This window comes from Aedes albopictus, chromosome 2 (assembly GCF_035046485.1).
Source record: "Aedes albopictus strain Foshan chromosome 2, AalbF5, whole genome shotgun sequence".
Taxonomy (NCBI): domain Eukaryota; kingdom Metazoa; phylum Arthropoda; class Insecta; order Diptera; family Culicidae; genus Aedes; species Aedes albopictus.
The window spans coordinates 392,196,215-392,217,638 of record NC_085137.1 but is presented as its reverse complement, the minus strand read 5'-3'; the positions used below and the strand labels follow the sequence as shown (position 1 = coordinate 392,217,638).

Genomic DNA, 21,424 nt, shown 5'->3' with positions numbered 1-21,424 from the left:
AACTTGAGCCTCAAGATTACTAGTTTTTATCAAAATTTGATACAATTTTGTAAGATAACATTTCAAATGTCGAAGACTTAAAAATAAATTATAATAAAATGAGTTATAAAACAACATTTGTAACATAATAGGGGTACTCACCAAACAAATTTAATTGCTGCGTAAGCCATGATTTTCTGCTTATTTGAAATGTTTCATGATTTTGCGAATGAAATAATCAAAGATCGCCTTGGTGATCGTGACGTTTAATCAGTTCACACTGTTAAGTGAATTCCCCTAATGTGATATAATTGTGATATTTATGATATTTTGAAAACACCAAGGATGTTGAACATGATTATATCACAATGAGTTATGAATAGCATAGTTTGTTAGGATTATGTTTTATTTTTGTTACAATCAAGCTTGCTATTTGGTGAAAACATTCGCGAAATGATGCGATTCGCTTTCGACAACGAATACGTTTTCTCCCTTCCTCGCTTTATCCAACCTTCTGTATGAATAGCACACGAATAGACTCGACGCTGATCAGCATTGTTGGCTGCTCCTTTTCGCCGTTGAGCTGTTGCGTTCCAACCAAGCCTGTCTTTTCATCGCTTTCGATGCTTTTCGATCAGCTTATCGTGAAACATCTTAGGCTGGAAACGTTATTGGTGTGGTGTCGGTACATGCAAATGTTGCTTCTGTGTGCGTATCGAGCGTTCGTGCCGTAGCTTCTAAAACCAACCCATTCGGTGTTGTTCAGCTGTTCGGGTGAGCATGTGGCGGCACTTACAGATGTGTGCAAAATCGTATGTGAGCTACATCATGTTTGTTTTGCCACCTATTTGCCTCTGATCATCGCTGAGCAGTGTACAGTTCAATCGCAAGCGATAAAAATACAATTGATTAGTTGATTGAGCATTCGTGAGGTGATAATTTGCATCATTGGTTACAATTTTCTAGTCGGGTAGGACCTATTGGAGAAACGCCTGGATGAACATTTAGAAAATTCTTCTGAGAATCACCGAATCTTTCGCACGGATAGGGATGCATTATAAAGGGATACTTAAAGGAATCTTTAAAGGAATTCTTGCTCAAATCATTCTAAGAAATCATGCGAGAATCTTCTTTTGGTAAACATTCCAGATTTTTTTTAAATCCTCAAAGAATGCACAAAGAAACTCCTGGCGGTTTCCCTGAAGGTAATCCTGAAGAATTTTCTAGAAATTTTATGAATAATTCTCACCAACTTATTAAAAGAATTCCAGCAAAAATGTCAAAAGATAATTTGAAAAACTTTTGTGATTGATTGATTGATTTATCTTTATTAAAGAGACTTTCAGCCCATGGCTGGTTCGTCTCTCTAAACTTTTTGTGTAATAATAATGCATGAACGAGCTTTCTCGGATGAATTCCCAATTAGGCACAATAGTGTAGTCATTCCATTGGGGGTGTACCAATACATGGGCGCTAGCATTTGGAAATTGTGAGAAACCAGTTCAGCATTCCTCGTTGGCAAACAAATGATCACCAAAACGTTTGGCTTAAGCATTATGTATCGAGAGCTTCACAAGTTATTGTTTAGCAATCTTTGTTGAATAAAGTTGAGTTTATGTTCTTTATATTAGCTAGTCGTGACGAGATGTCCACATGTCCGCTATTCAACTACGCGACATCAATTGCTGTCCCGTGATTTACTTAGCTCACGTTTGAATTGATGAACTGCTTAAGCTCATCCATCTCGGAGCTAAGTTTCTCAATTTTCTAAAAATAATATTTCCCTCTTCATATCCATTATTTTTAATATCTCTCAAGGTATGCAGACTTTTGATGAAAATGGGTGTATTCTGCAAAGAATGCTGTTTTATGTTCAATGTTTAAATTTGACATCGGAACAATGAACGTATATACGTTATATATATACGCGTATCTCTCCAGCCAACACACTATCCCATAGGCTGTTGAATAGGATGCTAAAGTAGAGGCGATATGCGTACACTTTACACGCGGTTAAATGGAATCATATACGCATATGGCATCCACTTTAGCATCCTATTCTACATCATATACGACTTCGTGTTGGCTGGGTCTTCCCGACCAGAAGCATATAACAAGATTATAACAAAATTATGACAACTGTTGTTAGAAATAACAATATTTGATATAATTCTGTTATAAGGATTCTTCCATGTCAATATAACGAACAAAATTATATAAACATTTGTTATTATTTTAGTAACAACATTATAACAAAACTTGTTTCTTTTATTCGAAAAGATGTATAACAGCATCTGTTATATTATGCATTATAATATAATTGCTTCTAACATAATTTCGTAACACGTTCATTGCAATCTTTGTTGTAGTTTTTATAACAAAATTATTTTAGAAGTTATTAAAAATTTGTGTTGTCGCGAAAAAGATTGATAGTTTTTGTTATTTTGGTCACTTGAGCCAAAAGATTTATAACAAAACTTGTAAAAAAATGTTCTGTTATATATAACAGAACTTGTTATAGTTTTGTTATGATTTTGCAAGTTTAGTCTAATAAAATTTAATATAGTCTTGTTATGATAATATCTCAACTTGTTATACTTTTGTTTTAAGTGGAACAAGTTTTGTTAGAATTTGTGTTATTTAAACTACTAACGGTACATGTTTTATAACAACCGCTGTCATAAAAATCATTGCAACAAAATAGCGCAACCCGTTGTCATTGAACACTTTATGGCATATCCACTCATTATGCACAATGCTGACATCTATATCCCAAAGTATGTATCCATTCTAAAACTACGAGTCCACATACTCACACTTTTGCAGTGTTCACCACCATTGCACTATATTCGTATCGTTCACCAGTGAGGTTCATCTCACGTCTTCCCTATAGTATAGTTTACAACACATCACATCCTACAACCGAAGCCTCGCACACAAACAATCTCTACAACCTCATACTCTGCAGTTTCACCAGTTCCACGTTCATTCATTGATAGCACTTTGCTCGGGTAGGTCGCCCTCGGCTACGGTGCTTATAGTGAAGTAAAGATCCGTACTCGAAAAATAGTTTCCTTTCTCATTTTTTGGAAGTTTCCACACGCATTTTAATTTAATTTGTTGTACTTTTTTGTTGCTCGTTTTGTAAGACATCACGTGAAAATGGCTGCTCTATCACAGGTAAGTTGAAAAAGAAAATCTCTTGAGTAATCAACCCCCGGCCATTACACATAAAATGCTAAATGAAGTGACAATGGCTGAGTGTAGATATGTACGTCGCGTCGCCAAGACGGTATAGGCACTCGGACTTTGGACATTGACCCTGTTCTCTGCGAACGCGGAGCAAACAGAGATAGAGAAGGAATTGCGGCAAAATCGGTTGCATGCGAAGAAACTTGTTTTGATTTGATGCCTTTTTTTGCAAATCTGCTGGAGGTTAATATGTTATTCGCGTAATCTTCTTCGGAAGTGGGTCAGTGGTGTTCGTGCGTATTCAAATGTGTTTTAGTGAGTTTCCAACAATAGGGATCTTGAGCTTATCAGTGAACAACACCATCAATAACCAATATATTGAAACATTGTATCTAATCAATTGCTTCACGCCTTAATTTCTGAAAATCCTTCGGTACATTCTCGTTATCAGTTATTTTTGGCACCGAACTTTAACGGTCCATGGGGTATTCTGCTTATCTACAATTGATACTTCAGACTTTGCCTAGTGCACAATAGCTGATAAGGAAAAGTTGCTTACATCACCGTCCATCGATCATGGAAGAAACCGGATCGTGAATGCATTCGTAATCGAAATACTTCCTTAATCCACAGTCAACATGTGTTATTGTTGAGAACTTCAATTCCCCGTATAATCCAAACAAATCGCACTCAATCCGACTTCCTACATTGCAGCTAATCAAATCAGCCGTCCGTCCGGCATGTCGGGCCCTATCCTCCAAAGCTGCTCCGGCCGTCGAAGCTTCTGCCGCCGGGCCCAGCTTCGCCATGTCCGATGAGCAGAAGGAAATCGTCGACATGACCAAGAAGTTTGTCCGGGAGGAAATTATTCCGGTGGCAGGCCAGTACGACAAAACTGGCGAGTACCCGTGGCCCATTATCCGGAAGGCCTGGGAGCTGGGCCTGATGAACAACCACATCCCGGCTGATATTGGTGAGTATGGTGTGTGGTTATGGTGAGGGAGATGTTTTGGTGCGGCTGACTAATATTGTTATTGATTTGATTGTTTGGTAAACAGCTGCAACAGGTAGAGGGCATAAGACTGATTATGAAATCACGTGATTTGCTTTTGATGTTGATTTTCAATAATGGCCCGCCGTTCTAAGATTTCGTAAGGCAAACATGCTAGTACAGCGATACAAAAAAAATCAAAAGTAAAATCAAAAATGCGAGTATAATGGCTTCCTTATAGTAGGGTGCCTGTACCAAAACAGGAAAAATATAGAAACGGAGCCAAAACTACTTTTATTATTTATTATAGCTTGTGCCAATGTTAGGAATCCTGTACCAGTTATGGTTATATTTTTTAACTTCGGTTCCTTTTCGCACTATTTGCATGCATTTCTTATGGAATTGGCCATAATTGGTACACTATGGCGAAAATGGGTGCAAGGAAGCCGAAATTTTAAGGAAAACGTTTTATTTCTGCCATAATGTGAGCAAAATGTGAAGTTTAAATGAATGCAACCATCTTTTCTGAACGTGATCTGTTGTTCACAATTTTTTTTCTGGTTGATTTACATCATTAACGGGTGAAAATCAACTATGACGAATAATTGGTAATATAGCCATAATTGGTACACTTACCCTATTTTATAGAACAGTTCTTGATGTTACAGGGGGTGTCCATAATGTTTGGAATAGGCAACTTTTTTTTCTCTCTCAAAAAAGTTCAATATGCTGTAACTTTTCATAGAGTGCATCAAACATTTTCAAATTTTGACTGATTTTCAACCTATTACATGTGCATCACTGGTACAAATTTGGGCTTGATTGGTTAATCTTTCGTTTTCTCGTAAAACATTATTTTTTGGACAACTAATTTTTGAACTGTCATATTTCACCGAATCGAATGAAATTTTGAACGTTTATCTACAACATATTGATACTTGAAGCGACATTATAAAATGTTATATTTTCTAACGACGAATAAAGTTATACCGGTTTGACAATTTCACCCAAATAAGTCAAATTTACAATACCACACAAAAATGACTAAATGTGTTCTTCCTTCAGTTCAAATAGGCTCTAATAAATCTAATTAGAGATATCTTGAGAACAGAAGTAGAAAATATTTGTATATCCAAGCTAAAATTTAATTTTAGAAAGATTAGACTGGGATTTTTGATAACTATGGGAGTTTTTCGGCTTTCAGTCACGGAAAAAGCGTTAATACTTCTATATCATTGCCAACGATTCGATCCTTGGGTTGGGATCGAGCCCTGAGGAAGATCCCAACCCAAATTTCGAAACGTTGGCAATGATATAGAAGTATAAACGCTTTTTCCGTGACTGAAAGCCGAAAAACTCCCATACTTATCTATAATTTGATGACATTGATGTAAAAAGTACATTTTTTTCGAGAAAGATCCAAAAATTGTCAATCCATGATAACTTTTTTAAATGTCTAAAAAGTACCTTTGTTTTAATATCTTTTGAAGCACTAATATATTGTTGATAAACATTCAAAATTCCATTCAATTCGGTTCACTGCACAGTGGTCCACGAACCAGATTTACGAGGAAAGATGCATGCAGCGCCTTCAAATGATTTTTTAGACAAATATGGTCTTCTACAAAGTTGTTCCTAAAAATAGTGCCCTCTTTTCAATATACATGAAAATTAGGCTGGTCCATATTTTCAAAGAAATTGGGAACCAAACTTTTTTATTTGCAAGAATAACTATATACATTCTTCAGAATAGTTGTAGATCTATCAATTTTGAGCAAGTTTGCTGAAGACACTTTTTATGTAGCTTTAAATTTTACCGATCTAGAGGTATTTTTCTGAATAAGCTTAGGGTGGTTCAAGAAAAACGGTTTTCTGGCGTTAACTTTTTCAATTTCAATTTTTCATCAAAGTCGCCCAAGAAACACTTGTAGAGCATTTGAAGACGCGTCGTTTTGATGGTATTTATCTCTTTTGGTTCAAAAGTTACAGACATTTTTCTAAAACAATCATAGTTTTTTAAAAAGGTGTTTTGACGGGTTGGGCAAACATAAAAAATATCTTTTGCCCGCATTCAAAAGAAGAAATGTTTTTATAAAACATATCAAAAAATTAGAGTGGTGTTTTTTTGTGACTCTAGTGAAAAATACGTGAAAAGTGCCTATTTTTTCTAGAAAATCATCAATATCTTTTGAACGGAATGACGTAGCAACATTTTCAGCGCACGAAAATGCGCGTTTTTGGAAGCTCTAAAAGTGGTTCTCAGGCGACTTTGACGAGAAATTCGAAACAAAAAAAGATAAAGCAATAAAACGATTTGTTCTAGCGTTACCCTATGAAAACTATGGGAAAATGCTCCAAATTTGGTCAACACAGTTTAAACCCTTTATCTTTTTTGTTTCAAGTTTCTCATCAAAGTTGTCCAAGAACCAGTTTTAGAGCTTTAAAGAGGCTGTACAGACTGAACGAAACTTAACACTAGACAACGGACACGACACACATTACGAGCACCGGTGGATACGAGGAAGAAACATTTCTTGCGAAAAGTTTCATCACTCCGAGCGGGAACCGAAATGTCTCCGGGAAATTCTTCAGGAAAACTTCCGTTTATTGTCAGGAAAATCGTCTGAGAATTTCTCCAGGAATCTCTTCAGGAAGTCTTCCGTGACTTTTTTTTCTCAGAAAACCTTCTGGGAATTTCTCCAAGAATTCCTCTGGGAATTCCTCTAGGACCTCTTCCAGGCATTCCTCCGGGAATTAATCCTGAAATTCTTCCGGGAATTTGTCCAGGAATTCATCCATGGATTTCTCCAGGAACTCCTCCAGCAATGTCTTCAGGAATCCCTCCGAGAATTTCTTCAGGAAATCCTTCCTAAATTTCTCCTGGAATTCCACCGAGAATTCCGGTAGGACTTTCTCCAGGAATTTCTCCAGAAATTCCTCTAGTACTCCCATCAGAAATTCCTCCGGTGATTCCTCCAGAAATTCTTCCGGTAATCTCTCCAGGAATTTCACCGGAAATGTCTCCAGGATTTCCCCCAGGAATTTCACAGAGAATTTTCTAAAGAAGTATTCCTGGAATGTCTCCGGTAATTTCTCAAGAAATTTCTCCAGAAACGTCTCCGGGAATTTCTCCAGGGAATCCTCTAAGAATAGTATTGGGAATTTGTTTAGGAAATCTTTCAGAAAATCCTCCTGGAATTCATACGGGAATTCTTTTGAAAATCCTCCGTGGATTTCTCGAGGAATTCCTCTGTGAATTCCTCTAGGACTTCCTCCAGGAATTCCTCAGGAGATTTATCTAGGAATTCCTTCGTGAATTTCTCCAGCAATTCTTCTGGATATTTCTTCAGGAAATCCTTCCTACTTTGTGCTATTTAAACAGTAACATGGGTATATCAACTCTGTCAAATTCCTTACTGAAGCCGGCGTTCAAAGCTTCTACATGGGTTTCATTATCCATTGCTTCCAAACAGTAATCAACAAACTCCAGTAAATTTGTGGCTATTGAGCGAATCCATGTTTCTTTGTAGTTATTATATATTTATAGTTTGAGCAAACACTGTTTCGTTAATTATTGTTTCAAAGAGCTTTGGAATGCAAGAAATAAGAGCAGTACCGTGATAATTAGCAATATCCAGATTTCCTACCAAAATAGGCACGACAAATGAACGTTTCCATATTTCAGGAAATAGTCCGGATTTCAGTGACATATTTAACAAACAAAACCGAGGCATCCAGGTTCTTGAGAGCAGCCATAATGTCGTGCACATCGACACGGCTGATACTTAGGTCACTGGGAAAATCTGATTGGGCTTGAAAATAATCGTAGTCTTTCTTGTGACTTTTCGCCAGTTTTAACTTTATTTTTCAACAAAGTCAGTTATAAATTCTTGTGTGAGTGCAAAAGAAATATTCAATGCCATGAAAGCGAGTTTCACGTCAACATTTCCTTTTCTCTCCCTAATTGTTCTACATTTGGATGCTGCCAGCACAGCTATTACACACTAAAAACTATTGAGAAGCCGACATTGAGCATCTGTTTAAAAACATGGAAATACCAAAAGTTCAATTTCTCAAAAATAAAAAAATAATCATAAGTGGTCTAAAGTTCTTCAAAATTGAATAGGGACGTAATAATAAAAATATCATAATTTGGTAGGGCTGAAAATATAAAAAATAAGACAAATAAAAACATGAAATTTGATACCAAACTAAATTTCAGAGACCATTTTTTTAATAATTGAATTTTCTTAACCATTTGATGAAGAAAATGATAATCTTCTTGTCATGAAAAATCCAGTAATTCTGAGAGCCAAATATAAAAAACACATTCAGTCACACTGAACTGTATAACTATATTTGGTTCAGCCAGAGTGATCTGAATGATGAGTCCCAGAAACGTTATAATATCAACTATGTGAAATAATTTGCACGAATACGTCATCTCTAAATTGTTGTTAATCTGTGAGTGGTTGAAGTTTAACCCAGAAGCGGTCGCGTCGTGTACTGAGTACACGCACCATGAAAAAAGCTCACTTGCGGTACACAACATGAGCGTGGTGTCGTTAAGGGTGGCCGAAGACGCGACTGCTCGAGGGTTAAGCATTATTATCTCGGAACAAACTTTTTTGTGCTTAGTTCGGCTTAGCAGAACCCCGGAATCTAGTATTTGTTTCGTCGAAAAACTTTAATGTTATCGTGCCCCCATACACTTATTTGAGGCTCAGAGATCAGACGTCTTAGCTCATTAATGCATGACAATAAATGTCTGCAGATTTAGTGTTTTAATGGTTAAACAATCAATAGCTATGCTATTAAATTCTAGAAACTCAAGCATAATTCCATAGAGCAGTTGATAAATTAACCGCTTTTCTAGATCAAATACTAAACAAAAGTATTAGAGTTGCTGCATTAGCATAGTTCTCAGTAATTTCAGGAAAAAAATCGAGAAATTGCAAACCGAGTAATAAAAACCCGATTTAATCCACCTATGGTGAACAGAATCCTTCTTACACTTATTAAAAATATTGTTGTATTATGCGTATTAAGCAAATTTATTTTGTGTGATTGACCAAAAGTTTTTCTAGTGGATTTGACATCTACTGAATTGGTTCCCAAAACAGCATCAGACCATGGACTTACCAGAAATGCCAGACACCTCCTAGAATCTTATATGGAATGTAAAAAAATAGCTTTCATATTCTGGAATATTGTATCTTTTGTTAAATGCCAAATAATCTTGAATCGATTAACAAATGGATAAGAAAATCAGCGAGATGCACTTTGTCTAATATCTCTTAATCAGTCGAATAAATTAGCTCCGAAGTACTTGGTATTCATGGTTATGGTGTAAAAAGGTCAAAAATGGCATATCTACTAAGTTAATCAGTTTTGGCATTAACTAGTTATTTTGGCTGTCCGGTTCTTGCATTTTTCCCACAATATATAAATTTAAAGCTTTCATTTAACATATTGTTAGTTTTCATAAAATTCATGTGTATTTGTAATTTGTTATTTATAATTTTGTTGAAAACAATAACCTGCTAGAATACACTTTGTATGAGATCAGCATTATTTATTGAAAAATAATTTCCCATAGACTGGTGAAAAACTAATGCAAGATAACAAGTGAATATAATAATAAAAGAGAATTTATTGAAATACTCTTCGTAAGATATCTCAGTAATCAAATGTCGAATCGAAATAAAATTTCAGGGCCTTATACAAGGATATTGTAGCTTTCATTTGGTGCTTAGAGAACCCAAATCGGTTGACAGATGGCTGAGATATTTATTATGGTACCCTTGGTCCAAAATCTTTCAAAAAGTTAACCTGTATTACTCCAAAAGTACTCTTTGAAAGATATCTCGGTAATCAAATGTCCAATCCTAATGAAATTGTATAGGGTTCTACTAGAATGTTGTAGCTTTCATTTGGTGCCAGGGTAACCGAAATCGGTTGACAGACGGCTAAGATATTTATTATTATACAATTGGTCAAAAATCTCAAAAAGTTTAGTTGTATAAATCCTAAGTACTCTTCGAAAGATATCTCTGTAACCAAATGTCCAATCGAAATAAAATTTCTGGGTGATCTACTAGGATGCTGTAGCTTTCATTTGGTGCCAAGAGAACTTAAATCGATTGACAAACGGCCGAAATATTTATTATGATACACTTGGTGAAAAATCTTAAAAAGTTTAAAAGTATGACTCATAAGTACTCTTCGAGAGATATCTCGGTAACCAAACGTCCAATCGAAAAAAAATTCAATAGCGTTCTACTAGGATGTAGTAGCTTTCATTTGCTTCCAAGAGAACTCAAATCGGTTGACAGACGGCTGAGAAACGTGCGTGACTTTTTTTTGTAACGCACATACACACACACATACACACATACAGACATTTGCTCAGTTCGTCGAGCTGAGTTCATTGGTATATGAGACTCGGCCCTCCGGGCCTCGGATCGAAAGTCGGGTTTTCGAGCGATATTTATACCCTTTTTATGGGTGTAAGAAGGGTAAAAGGGCTTTTCCTCCATACATTCTGTGATATTTTTGCTACTGTTTATTAAGCTCAAATATTACAAAGAGATAGTAGCTTTTATTTATTTGATGCATTTGCATTTTCATGTAGAGCTAACTTGGGAAACCAGATGTGGTCATAAAAAGGCTTTTCCAACATACATTCCGTGATATTTTTGCTACTGTTTATTAAGCTCAAATATTACAAAGAGATAGTAGCTTTTATGTATTTGATGAAATTGCATTTTCATGTATAACTAACTTGTGTAACCAAATATGATCATAAAAAATCTGTTGACAGACGGCTGAGAAATGTATTATGATACATTTTATCAAAAATCTCTCAAAAGCGTAAATTTCATTACTCCTTAGTACTCGTGGAAAGATATCTCGGAAACAAAATGTCCAAACGGCATGAAATTTAATAGCATACTACTTGGATGCTGATACTGTAGCTTTCATTTGATGCTGAGAGAACTCAAATCGATTGACACACGGATGATTCATTTATTATGAAGCATTTTGTCAAAGACCTCTTAAAAAGTTAAGTTGTATTACTTCAAAATACTCCCCGAAAGATATCTCGGTTACAAAATGTCCAATCAGAATGGAATTCAAAAGCGTTCTTCTAGGGTGCAGTAGCTTTCGTTTCGGGCCTTAAGAACCCGAATCGGTTGAAAGACGGCTGAGAAATTTATGGTGATACACTTTGTCAAAAATATCTAAAATAATTAAGTTGTACTACTCCCTAGCACTCTTTGAAAGATATCTCGGTAACCGAACGTCCAATCAAAAAAAAATCAATAGCGTTCTACTAGGATGTAGTAGCTTTTGTTTGGGGCCTTAAGAACCCAAATCGGTTGATAGACGGCTAAGAAATTTATGGTGATACACTTTGTCAAAAATATCTTAAAAAATTAAGTTGTACTACTCCCTAGCACTCTTTAAAAGATATCTCGGTAACCGAACGTCCAATCAAAATAAAATTCAATAGCGTTCTACTAGGATGTAGAAGCTTTCATTTGCTTCCAAGAGAACTCAAATCGGTCAACAGACGGCTGAGAACCGTGAGTGACATTTTTTTGTAACATACATACACACACACATACACACACACACACACATACACACACACGCACATACAGACATTTGCTCAATTCGTCGAGCTGAGTTGATTGGTATATGTGACTCGGCCCTGCGGGCCTCGGATCGAAAGTCGGTTTTCCAAGCGGTATTTATACCCTTCTTATGGGTGTAAGAAGGGTAAAACTGCACTTAAATCCCAAGGAATAAACCAAAAAAGGACCATAGATGATGTTTTTATCTCTTGAAATGTCTGGAAAATAAACAGCAGACATTATAATCAAAACTCGTTGAATCTTGAACTAACACTGATTTTTAATAACAGTTTCAATGCTAACAGAATATCAAACACTAAACTGAGACTGAGATGCAGACAATATCTTACAATATAAAGAGTGAACAAAACACCTTAAAAGAATTATTTACAGCGTACTTGCCATTTGCAAACAAAAATGACCATCAACTTGAAATTTTAGCTTAATAATTTCTTTGAAATCAGGTCAATGCAAACAGCTTATAAGTATAGCGATGCTCCTTATCAAATCTAACGCTTGTTTAGACAAATATTACTCGAATCCAATAACAGGCCTTATGCAATCATAAATAACAACTATTCTACTAGATTAACAATGTTCATCATTTCTTACAGGTGGTACCGATATGTCCATCATGACTAGTTGCATGATTGCGGAAGAGCTTGCCTACGGATGTACCGGTATTATGACGGCCCTCGAAGCCAGTGGACTGGGAGTAAGTTCCAAGTAGCAACACATTACATAAAAAAAACTGTTTGCTTATTCTAAATTCCCTTCCCCAGCAAACCCCCGTCATCCTGGCCGGTAACCCCGAACAGAAGAAAAAGTACCTGGGTCGTCTGCTAGAGGAACCGCTAGTGGCAGCCTATTGCGTCACAGAGCCCGGTGCAGGATCCGATGTCAACGGTGTTAAAACCCGTGCCGAAAAGAAGGGCGACGAGTACATCCTGAACGGTCAGAAGATGTGGATCACCAACGGAGGGGTTGCCAACTGGTACTTCGTGCTGGCCCGCACCAACCCGGACCCGAAATGCCCAGCGTCGAAGGCATTCACCGGCTTCATCGTGGAGCGGGACACCCCCGGATTGACCCCGGGTCGCAAAGAGCAGAACATGGGTCAGCGGGCGTCCGACACCCGTGGCATCACATTCGAGGATGTCCGGGTGCCGAAGGAGAACGTCCTGATCGGTGAGGGATCCGGTTTCAAAATCGCCATGGGTACCTTCGACAAGACCCGTCCACCGGTTGCTGCTGGTGCCGTCGGTTTGGCACAGCGCGCTCTGGATGAAGCCCTGAAATACTCCCTGGAACGTAAGACCTTCGGAGTTCCAATCGCCGCCCACCAGGCCGTGTCCTTCATGTTGGCCGATATGGCCATCGGAGTGGAAACGGCACGACTGATCACGATGAAGTCCGCCTGGGAGGTGGATCAGGGCCGAAGAAACAGCTATTATGCCTCGATTGCCAAGTGTTACGCTGCGGACATGGCCAACAAGGTAGCATCGGATGCGGTGCAGATCTTCGGAGGAAATGGATTCAATACCGAGTATCCAGTGGAGAAGCTGATGCGTGACGCCAAGATCTACCAGATTTACGAGGGAACCTCGCAGATTCAGCGAATGATTATCTCGAGGAATATGGTTGAGATGGCCAAGGGCAAGGCCTAAGTTTTGAGTGTGTGGGTGTTTTTTTTTATTTACATTTAGTGTATGTCAATGTATGATAAACAATCAATATTTAATGCAAAAGAAGGAAACCGTTGTGAGTGAAGATCGCTTTATTATTTGTTTGCAATAAACTGTTTACCATTTAGTTATAACCATATCGCTTTGTTCAGTGTATCGTTATCATCCGAATGCATGCTCAGTGGGATGCATACTTTCAGGGGTAATTCACAGAATAGCAACCGGTTCAGTGGGTAAAAATAAAATTTATATTTTATTATGGTTCGTGGTAAACCACGAATCGTTTATGATTTGAAAATTTCTAAGAGGGTATCGATTCCTTTGTCAAGCATAGTCCTTATATTTGCATCCTACTCAAAACAGAGGGTTGAAACGTTGTTTGTTTCATGTGTTTGAATTTCGGTGAGAAGTAAGCACGTATGGAAACGAAAAAAAGGAAACGATCGGTGCAGTAATCGCTTATTTATAACTTAGGTTGAATTTAAGAACTTTAGATTATGAATGGCATTGTGACATGGACATTACTGGAATGGGCTGTAGATGATCAAAAGAGATTTATATAGTTTTTTTTAAAAGCTTTTTCTGTTTACATTTTTTTCCATTCGCTATCTCTGGAAACTACCAGGAAACTCAACGAATCGTTTCAGTTTTCACTGATTAAATTTAAATGCTTTTCCGATTTTTCTGTGACAATCCTGTTTCCAAAGAATACTTCCATGATTTTCTACAAGCATTCCTTCGAGGACTCTCAAATTCCTTCATAGGTGCCTTAATTTAAAATGAGTTTTAGATCTAGGGGCAACACAGATACAGAGAGAGAATATATTTTATTTCCGAGTATTATTGCTCACCATTCGTCTGGATCTCTCTGGTTTTCACGAAGTGTTATGTGAGAGAAAAAAACAGCAGTTCCAATTTCGTCAGCGAATTTTTAGAAAAAAAAAATTTAAAAGGAATCTTCGGGCGTAACATTTCAATAAATTGCATGGAAGATACTTAAGATAAACCTAGAAATCGGCGGAGGAACCTTGTGGGTACCTTGACGGGATTTCCGAAAAAGACATTTCTGAGGAATTCTCTTAGGTGTTTCTGGAGGAATTGAAGGATTGACTTCCGATTTTTTTTTCTAGGAGTTCTTGTAAACATTTCTCAATATATTCTCGAAGGATGCTTTTGAAAATTCTTTGGAGAAATTTATGGGATTCCTTCTAAGAGAATTCGGAAGGAAATTTTAGATGATTTATTAGAGGAATCCAAGGACGAATTCTATTTGAAGACATGTTTAACTCATGCTCTCAGAGAAACTTCTGGAGGAATAATTGCGATATTTTCCGGGGAAGTTTGTGGAGTGATCCTTATAATAATCCTTGAATTTGTTTTTGGTGGCATCTTTGGAGGAATCTTAACAGAAACTTTTGAAAGCATCTGAGCAGAGATTTAAGAAGGAATCCTAAGATGAACTTCTGAAGGAGAAACTGTTAAAGGAAGTACCGAAAAATCTGAAGCTCAAAGGCGCTTCTGAATCCTTTGGAGAAATTGGATTGGACAGCTTTCGAGCAATTCCGGGGTGGGAGGGTAATCCTCGCAGAAACTTCTGAAGGATATTTTCTAGATCCTCGGAGATTTTTAAGGAGAACCCTGGGCCAAATAGTCGGTGAGGTTTCAGGAAAATTCTTCAGAAGAACCTTCGGTGGATTTTCTGAAGTAATCTTTCAAAAACCCTTAAAAGAAATTCCTGATGAAATCCTTTTAGACACGTGTGCAGTAGATTTTTTAGAAATTCTCGGGTAAATCCGCAAAGAATATTTTTGGAGAGGATTTCAGAAAAAAACTTTCAAAACTGAAGCAGAAATTTCTAGATAAATTTTTGCTACAGTTTTGAAAGTTTTTAACTGGATGCATTTTGTTGAAAAATTTTCAGAGAAATCCTCGGCCGAACTTTCGAAATAAATCACTGGATGGAACCTAGGGGCAAGACAGGAACATCAAGAGAAAATATTATTTTTTTCTCAGAATACGTATTGCTTAGAATTTTCTTCGAACTTCTTCAGTTTCTACAAAGTGCTTGGATCAAGTACTGGAATAAAAATGTTTGAGTATTTCTGAATCTCTGAAAATTTCTTTTAAGCATCCCAGATAAATCTTGAAGTGAAATTTTAGAAAAATTCTTTATAGAATTTTCCAGAAAAATATATGGAGAAGTTGGGCTCATTTGGCCGATAGGTAGACATGAGGAAGTTCTTGTATGAATTCTTATTCTTGATATTCTTAAGAAGCCTTTAAAGAAATTCCTAAAAATGTCCAAGAAGAAATTTGTGGAAATACGCCATAGAAATTCCAGGAAAAATTATAATAAAAATTATTGAGAAAATCTTTAGCGATCTGGGGGAACAATCTGGGTGAAACATCTTAAGTAATTTTTTGAGAAATTTTAACAGAAATTCCGAAGAAGTCCTAGTAGGAACTTGCAAAAACATATAAACAATTTTTCGAAAAACTAATGGATGAATACTCAGACGAATTTTGAGAACTTTTGCTGCAATAATGAAGATGTAAGTGTTCTATTACAAAACAAGCTAACAAAATTTAACAAAATGTTTTGGAAATTCGCTAAAAGAGCTGAAAAGCTTTCTGGGGTAATCAACGAAAGTGTTGTTTTGTTTGTTCAAAAGTCTAATGAAAAAATAAATAAATTGGAATGTCCTGGAATTTCTGTGAGGCTGAAAACAATTTACTACGAGGAAATGCAAAGGAAATCCACTGAAAAAATTGTAGGATGAAATCCATTAGCAGCAATAGCTCCTAAGAATTTAAAAAGAAACTCTGGAACAGCACCTGGCCCGGAAAAAACATTTATAGAAAATCCAACATAAACCTTTAAAATTTTGAATGACATGCCGGTCGTGGAGGCAACACTGGAAGGAACCTTCTAAGGCAACTCCAGAGAGAAAATCCGAAACAAATTCTTCAAAAACATAAGAGAAATATCCTGGAAGAAACTCAGAACTAGGAAACTAAGCTCACAGAAAGTTCTTCAAGAATCTACAGAAAGAAAGTCAGACGAAATCCGGTGAGGAATACAGGGAAAACCTGTAGAAGACATCCCCGGAGAGACTCCTGCAGAAAATTCGTAAAAATGCTTCTGAAAAAATCCATGGAGGAGCTCTAGTAAAATCTCAGGAATTACTTCTGAAGATTTTCTTCGAGAATACTCCTGGAAAGAACTTCTTGGAAAATTTCGATTTCTGGAAATTCATTTAACAGGGAAATTCTAAGAGAAAATTAACAACAACCTGAAAGTATATTAGCATTCCAAATTTCAGAAATATTGGAGTACTAGAACCAAAGTAACAGCCCATTGTAGCGCGCACCCATCATAAGAAGGAGGGGTTATTGATTTCAAGCCTAACTTTACCAAACAACGTATCTAATAAAATCCACGAGCGGAGAAAATCTATGGGGAAGTTCGGTGTTCCCATAGCAACTCATACATTGAGCATTTCAGAAACGTGAAAAATCCGGGTATTTTTTCACAAATCATTCCCAAAGGTGAGTGATTCAAGTAGTCCTTAACGAAATTTAGCGCCCCATATGTAAATCTCTTTTTTGTTTACATATGTTACATACGGTGTTTGGTAAAGTTAGGCTTGATTTGATTGATTTTTCTTCATTTCAAAGACTTTCAGCCCTTGCACATTGGTCGGGCTCCATACAAAGGGGCGGCCAAAACTCTCAAAAAACGAAATTGATATTTTTAAACTTTATTTCACCTTATTACAAAGATAATGTATTGTAGTTTTATGATTCTTAATTTAAAGCAAACCAGCTTTTGTATTTGAATTACATTTTCACTGCCAAAGTGGCCTAAGTCATAAAATTGAAAAATGAATTTTGCGAAAAAAAAATTAAATAATAATATTTTGAGAATGGAATACATGTTTTATGTTATCCAGCATATGAAAGCTTATTATTGGACTGTTTGAATGCACGCATGGTGCAAAACTAATATGTCACCAAACTTTTCAAATTTTTATATATTGTACCTTAGAAATTTTGGTAGTTTTAAAGTTAAAAAACGGTTCGTGTCGTCACGTGTCGCCGCAATTTCGAATAGTACATCTTAAGCATCATGCTTAGGGCTACATAAAAACCTTTTAATATTTTGCAGAAATTTGCAGTTTTTCAAATTAGAGCTATTTAAAAAAGTCATTTTTTTCATATATTTTACGTTATTTTTCCATTTTTGGCTGAAATAGTATTTATTTTCCCACATTTTTCAAACGTTTTGAACAAACTTAATTGGATTTATCTAAAGATGATCATTTAATTAAATTCAAATTTATTTTTTAACAAAAAACGCAAAACATGTGGGGTTTACTGATTTTTACTGTTTTTTTGAAATTATAAAAGTTACGTAATTTTTGAATACCCCTTTTTAAACACTAAAAATACTATATAACATATCTAGACAACCTATAACTTCGATTAAACACATAAAAAGAGTTTTGGCCGAACTTTATGTTTTTCCGACCATTGTGCCTTGTCTGGTTCGTCTCTCGCGGGAGGGGTTATCTCGAAATGTAGTTTTTAAAAAGTGTTATTACGGTGATCACGATTAAACTTGGTAATACGAAATATTTAACATGAGTCGTTAATTTAGATGTTAATTGACCATTTTATGCTTTGCTTGGTTAAAAAATATATTTCCATGCTTAATGGCTTGCAGTCAAAAAAGCCCAAAATCGCATATGTTGCCCTATAAATTGAGGTATAGCTCAAAATTGTGACGTGCTAGAACAAATCTGAGCCCAGATTCGGATTCAGCGGCCCAAAATCTATCAGAGTCACATAAGTTTGCTCTTGAGACAGATCAGAAGTTATTTTTTGTTATGCAGTGTAATGTTTCGCGAGGTTTTAGATTTAAGTTTAGTTCCAGCAGTGTTTCATGAGACTTCAAGGGGTTTCAGGGATGTTACAGGGTGTTCTAGCGGGTTTTGCGAGCATTCTAAGGGTTTCAAGGGGTTTCAGGGGCGTTTCAGAGTGTTTGAGGGGATCTTAGGATATCTCAGAGGCTTCAGTGGCACGTGGGGTTTCAGGGAAGTTCCTAGGTGTTCCAGCGGATATGGGGGATTCAAAAGCGTTTAAGAGCTTTAGAGGCCTTCAAAGGAGTTTCAGGAAGTTTCAGAAGTCCCAAGGGTGTTTGATGGGAAATTATGGACGTAACGGGATGTTCCAGCAGGTTACAGAAACATCCAGCAGAAATAAATGATTTTTTTTAATCTGTATCACTTTTTCAAAAATCTGTATTCTATATAAAATTCGGAGGAAAAATCTGTACCTCATACAAAAAATATCTACCCCCTAGCTCAAAAATCCATATTTCATATGAAATCGTATGTACCGTTATCGTATAAATTTATAATATAAACCATATGTGCCGATGCTAAAAAAATCTGTACAATACAGAAAAAAAACTGTATGTATGGCATCCTTGTACAAGAGTGTTCCAATGGTTTTCAAGGGGTTTCTGTCGTCCCAAGCAACACACATGGTTACAAAATATTCGCAGCAGCGTATGTAAGAGTTGCACAGAAGTCTTTGTGGCTTACTGTGCAACCATTACTGGCGCTGCCGTGACTGTTTTGTGACCATGTGTGTTGCTTGGAGTGTTCTAGGGGGTTTCAGGGGCCTTACTTTGAGATTTAGGGGGTTTCATTTGTGATCCAGCGGGATTCAAAAAGTTTCAGAAGCGTTCCACAGGTTTTCAATGGGCATCAGGGGTGTTGTAGGAAGATCCACGGGTGTTCCAGTGGGTTTCAGGTGGGATTTAGGGGATATCAGGAACGTTCCAGGGGTTTCAAGGAATTTAATCAGCTTTCCAGGAATATTCAAGTTCAAGGGCAAGTTCAAGAGCTTTCCAGTAAGTTTCAGAGGTATTTCAGGGGGTTTAAAGGGAACCCAGAGGCGCTTCAGGGGGTCTCAGGCAGGGTTGAAAAAGTCACATTCAATTGAATGAAATTGTGCTGAACTAAATGCATCAGGCATTCATTTTCAGCTCCGTTGTGAGATACTTGAAAAACTCAACTACTTTGTGGACGTAATGACTCCACCATCATCAACACACGCTCTGCGCTTATGGATGCTTCATGTCAACAACGGCACCCATAAGCAAGCTTGGTGAATTTTCTCTTTTGAGTGCCAATGACAGGGAAAATGTTGTTATTGAATCTCGCCGTCGCCACGATGTGAGTGACGAGAGAATTTTTATTCTCTTCCCACCCACCTCCGTGAAGGAAAGAGGCTTCAACGTCAGAAGCGGTGTGGTGAAAAGACAAAAACAAAAACTCACGTTCGTTGCATGCTTTCATTTTTTTTGCAACCCTGGTCTCAGGGGCTTTCCGTGAGATTTCAGGGAAGTTTCAGGGATGTTTTGGGAGATTCGGGGGCTTTCAAAGGCGTTTCATGGGGTTTCAGGCAGTGATATCATGGTAAAATCAGAGCTGGTTACTCAAGGATTCCTATTTTCAGCGCCCCCTGTACTAGTACGCTCTTGAAAAAATGACATCAGTTGTCCCATATTAAGAATTACCGTCGTTGTGGCTAGAATGGGTCAAAATGCATACTTCTACACTAATTGTTCAATAACTTTTGCTTCTTTCCGTGAAAAAGTCCTTCGATCACTGGTATGTGATCTTTGGTAATGCATGCACAAATGATGCATAAATATTTGGAGTTCGTCAATTTTTCTTAAAACTACAAGTGTTTGAAAAATGACCCATTCTTACACCTACGAGGGTGTGAGAATGGGTCAAGGAAACCAAATTTGATCCGCATTGACATCAAAGCACGGTCATATAGTTCTGGTCAAGGTTGATGCTACTTTATCAATAATTCTGTCTGCAAACGGTTGGTGTTGCTCGCCGCATTCAGGTACTCCACGGTGAAACTAGTGAACCGCTTCACAGCTTCGTGGACATCGGTACGGTCCACTACCATTACAGAGTGGATGGTTATCGACGGTCAGCGGAAGCAGAGAGAATTAGCGAAGTCAGTTAATCCTCAGTACGTCGTCTCGATCAGTCGCATGGGGCATACCCTTGACCAAATTTAACTTGTTGTGTGTTTAGTGTTAAGAATAAATCTACGTAGTTTAAGTTGGAATAAATTGAGTAGTTTTTTAGTTTTTTAGGAATAAAGTGTTTTCGTGTGAACCTGTGGTGCTTTTTGCTGCATGTGATGAAGAAGGTCTACCGATGACGACAAACTAACGAAGGATACGGGCCAGCTGGAATACCGAAATTGGATAGCTGGAATGGACGAGGGAAATTGAAGGTACGTTCAGCAAAGGTCGTGTGGAGGTCGAACACTATTTCGGTCGGATGCTCTCCGACAAATACATTGTATGATGGATATGAGTTTGAGATTCTAAAAAGTATTAATCCACCTAAAAGTGGTATTTTAAAAATGTCTTATTTTCAAGCTTTTTTCGACGATTCATCAAAAATTAACTAATTGCTCTAGAAACCTATTTTTTGGGAAAAAAACTGAAACAATCGCATAAACTACTTCTTTTTGTTAAAGAGAGCGCAGAAAAATCATGAAAATGGTATTGTTGATTATATTAAATTTAAGAGCGTGGTAAAAATTCCTTAGTTACAAAAAGGTCAGTGGGGGGAGCGGAACTTGGTTGGATGGTTAGAACACTTGACTATCACGCCGAGGACCTGGGATCGAATCCCACTCCCGACAAACTCACAAAATGTGAGTTCTTCCTTCGGAAGGGAAGTAAAGCGTGGGTCCCGAGATGAACTAGCCTAGAGCTAAAAATCTTGTTAATACAGATAAAAAAAAAGTTCAGTATTTTTAAAAATTAGGGAAACGAAATATTTTGAGAAAATGGGATATGTAACTTCTCTTATATTTCCTTTATTCAAATA

At 37.0% G+C, this 21,424-nt stretch overlaps 1 protein-coding gene across 1 annotated transcript; it reads left to right on the top strand.

Moving 5' to 3' along the window:
* Positions 1-3,141: 3,141 nt before the first annotated feature.
* On the top strand, positions 3,142-13,626 carry LOC109404943 (medium-chain specific acyl-CoA dehydrogenase, mitochondrial). Its single transcript, XM_062848504.1, has 4 exons — positions 3,142-3,159; positions 3,784-4,144; positions 12,417-12,517; positions 12,585-13,626. The coding sequence occupies exons 1-4, from the start codon at positions 3,142-3,144 to the stop codon at positions 13,467-13,469; spliced, it is 1,365 nt and encodes a 454-aa protein (XP_062704488.1). The 3' UTR covers positions 13,470-13,626.
* Positions 13,627-21,424: the final 7,798 nt, after the last annotated feature.